We start from the raw sequence: 2996 nt of genomic DNA, 5'->3' as shown, positions 1-2996 counted from the left end.
TTTTGACTCTGCTCTGACCCTATTTGCAAATACACCTTTTGTGCCATCTAATGAGTGTGTGTCTGTGATTTTGGTGGCCTCCAGAGAAACGAACCACTTTAAGCATCAAGTGTTTAAACACCTGTTTAAACACAAAATTGTCTCTTAGACTTGGGAGATCACCTTTTCCTGTGCTTGTGCAGAGCCCAGGAATGACTAAGGTTTCTGGGTGCAATTGTAATACAAAATAATAATCTGCTACTTTCCATGCACCTATTTTAAAGATTAGGACTTTTGAGTAATTCTCACCCATATTTAAAAAAAACAAACCCAAAACAGGCTCTTCCTTTCAAATAACCACAAGCTCTTGCAGTCAGAGTGGAAAATTGAAATTAGCCTCTATTCCCACCATGAAGGAAAAGCCGTTTGTCAAGGCTAGGCAATTCAATTTATTCTCCCAGCTCTATCAATGGTATAGCATCTGTTCATCTCAAGAAAGCCCCTTATGGACAAACCCAGTAGATGGGATAGGGATGGTCTAGTACCAAAGACACTCTAGTACTGAAGTACATTTTCAGTGGGGGAGAGAGTGTGTAACTACGCACAGGCTTAAATGTTTACAAGCGCAGACCCTGTAGACCCCCTCTGTACAACTACTCAATTCCTTCCTTTTCCTTTCCCCCTCCTTTTTCAGGCTTTATTCTAGAAAAAAGCCATAATCTTCCACTTCCACTTCCACGTATAATAAAAGGTTTCGTCTGTCTGTCTGCGTGTCTGTCCGTCCGTAACACTTCTGGCCAACTGCCCATGTGCGGGTGGCAATTGGCTGGGATGCCCAGGCTGCGCGGGCCAAGTTTGCACCACTGTTGGGGAAGTTTGGCAGCGGGGAACATGCTCCGGCTGCCCGAGCAGTGGGGCTTCCCCCCCGCCTCCCTGCCTGAGAGTGGAGTGGGGGGATCACAGTGGCTGTGCCCAGATGCCCCCCACAACAGCCAGCAGGGAGGCCAGCGGACGCGGGCCAGGTGGACCCCCTGGCATTCTTGATGGGCAATGTGCTAGTCTTCATATAAATACTGCAGTCCTTATCATTTCTACTTTTTCCCTTGCAGTTTCCCAGGAATTGGTACATTTGCACTTATTCAGGGAGTTTGTTTTTTGTGGACATCTACTAAACATTCATTTCTAGGAACTTGTACTTTCACAAAAATCATAGCGAACTGGAGCTGGAAGGGACTTCCAGAGGTCACATCTAGTCCAAGCCCCTGCTTGAGGCAGGATCATCCCTATCTAAATCATCCCATGCAAATCCACTGCCTAGCTTAACAGCAAAACTACACAGTCAACCCTGACATAACCATGAGACACAACACCCTGATCTGCCCTAGGTAAAGCAGGGGGACCACAGCAGCCACCATCCTGTTGCTGCAAGGGTTGTTAAAATACACCGCAGAGATCCAAAAAGGGCTGCACCCTGCTACAGAGGAAGTCGGTAACCCTCACAGCCCATACTTTGTTGTACTTTATCCCAGAATTACAACCCAGTGCATTTCAGCAGCTGGATCTGATTTTTGTTTTGTTATTTTCCCTCTTTCACAATGCCAAATGAAGGGAAGTCCTACACTCAGTAACACAGGTGGAACTAGGATTTTGAAAAATGGGGTACAGATGGTGAGGCACACCATCACATATAACACAACGGGCAGGTCTACCCATGCACTTTAACGCACGGTAGACTCATTGAACTGCGCATTAAGGCATCATGTCAAAACCAGTGCTAATATGCTAATGCACAGTAGAATGAATCTACTCCACTTAGCATCACTAAAAAGGTGTTCGCTTTTGTTACTGTGCATTACGGCAGTCGAATACGCCTTTATGTAGTACCTCATATTAGAGGGCACTGTTACACATGCTCTGGGGGCGGGGGGGGAGGGGAGCGGTGCTTTAATTAGAGTGGCTCCGAGTGCTGCTCTGATGAAAGCGCCGCCGCGTCTCCCGTATCAGCATCCCAAAGCTTAAACATGGTGGCAGGGTGCTTGAATTAAGCACGTGCGATGAGGCCTAGGACTGTCAGCCCTATCCCATCAAGCGGGTTCCTCCATAAGGCACTTTCATGAGCAATGACTCGATTTAATTGAGTCGGCTCTGGCAGGCTGGGATTCCAGAGTGCCGGAGCAGCCTCTGTGCTTGTGTACAGGCGCCCGGAGGTACTCAGCTTAATGCACAGTAGCAAAAAGGACATTAATGAACACGCAGATGTGCCCAACACATATTTTTCTCCAGGTAAAAGGCAACTAGAAGCTTTACTAATATTCCAGGGGGTTAGGGCTGGATTCCTGAGTTTAAGATGGAAGCAAACACAAATGTAACGCCATTGGAATGAGTTAAAAACAGTCTGCCGGGCTGCGAAAGAGCAGCTACCAGACAGCAGGAAGGCAGCAGAAAAACTAGTTGGATGAGTTGCAAACCAAGACCGTTAAAAAGTCATGCCCCCCCAGCGCCCGCACCCCCCAGCATTTTTGCTGCCCTCCGCTGGGCTCTGTCCAGTTTGTCCACGGTCACTACTTGGTCATGAACTGTGCGCGCAGCAGGACTCAAAGCGGGGTGCAGATGCAGCAGGGCAGCACACCCCCTGCACCCCCCTGCTCAGTGCCATCCGTGTCCTGCCATCCAGCCCCTTGCAAACACCCGCTGGCTCAATCCCAGCGTTTCCAGGCGTGCTCCAAGGCCGTCCCCTCTGCAGGGGGTGCACAATATTGCCATGCAGATGATTGCACGGGTCCTGTCCCAGCCCCGCCGTCCCTGCACTGCCCGCAGTGCCGCCTCCCTCCGGCAGGGGCCGCTGGCGCGCCACCTGGAGCCGCTCACCCAGGCGGCCCCGCCTCTATGGGAAAGGGCAGGCAGGTGGACGGCGCATGCGCCCTCCCACTGCCCGCGGGGCGCTATGGAAGCCGCGCGCGGCCGCAACACCTGAGGCCAGGTGAGCGCTCGGAGCGGGCGGCGGCGGCCGGCGGGCG

The 2996-nt window shown here is 51.2% G+C and overlaps 1 protein-coding gene across 2 annotated transcripts in view; it reads left to right on the top strand.

Annotated features, from left to right (window-relative positions):
• The first annotated feature begins 2879 nt into the window (after positions 1-2879).
• MEST overlaps positions 2880-2996 on the top strand; it is a 23130-nt gene continuing 23013 nt past the window's right edge. For both annotated transcript variants that reach the window (XM_019543808.1, XM_019543807.1), the window contains exon 1: positions 2880-2959. In XM_019543808.1, coding sequence (XP_019399353.1) covers positions 2895-2959 — 65 coding nt within the window. In that variant the 5' untranslated portion in view covers positions 2880-2894. The remainder of the gene's footprint in view (positions 2960-2996) is intronic.

This window comes from Crocodylus porosus, unplaced genomic scaffold (genome assembly GCF_001723895.1).
Source record: "Crocodylus porosus isolate Cpor-Errol unplaced genomic scaffold, CroPor_comp1, whole genome shotgun sequence".
NCBI classification, from domain to species: Eukaryota; Metazoa; Chordata; order Crocodylia; family Crocodylidae; genus Crocodylus; species Crocodylus porosus.
Note: the sequence above shows the minus strand (reverse complement) of the source record. Positions and strands in the feature narration are given on the sequence as shown.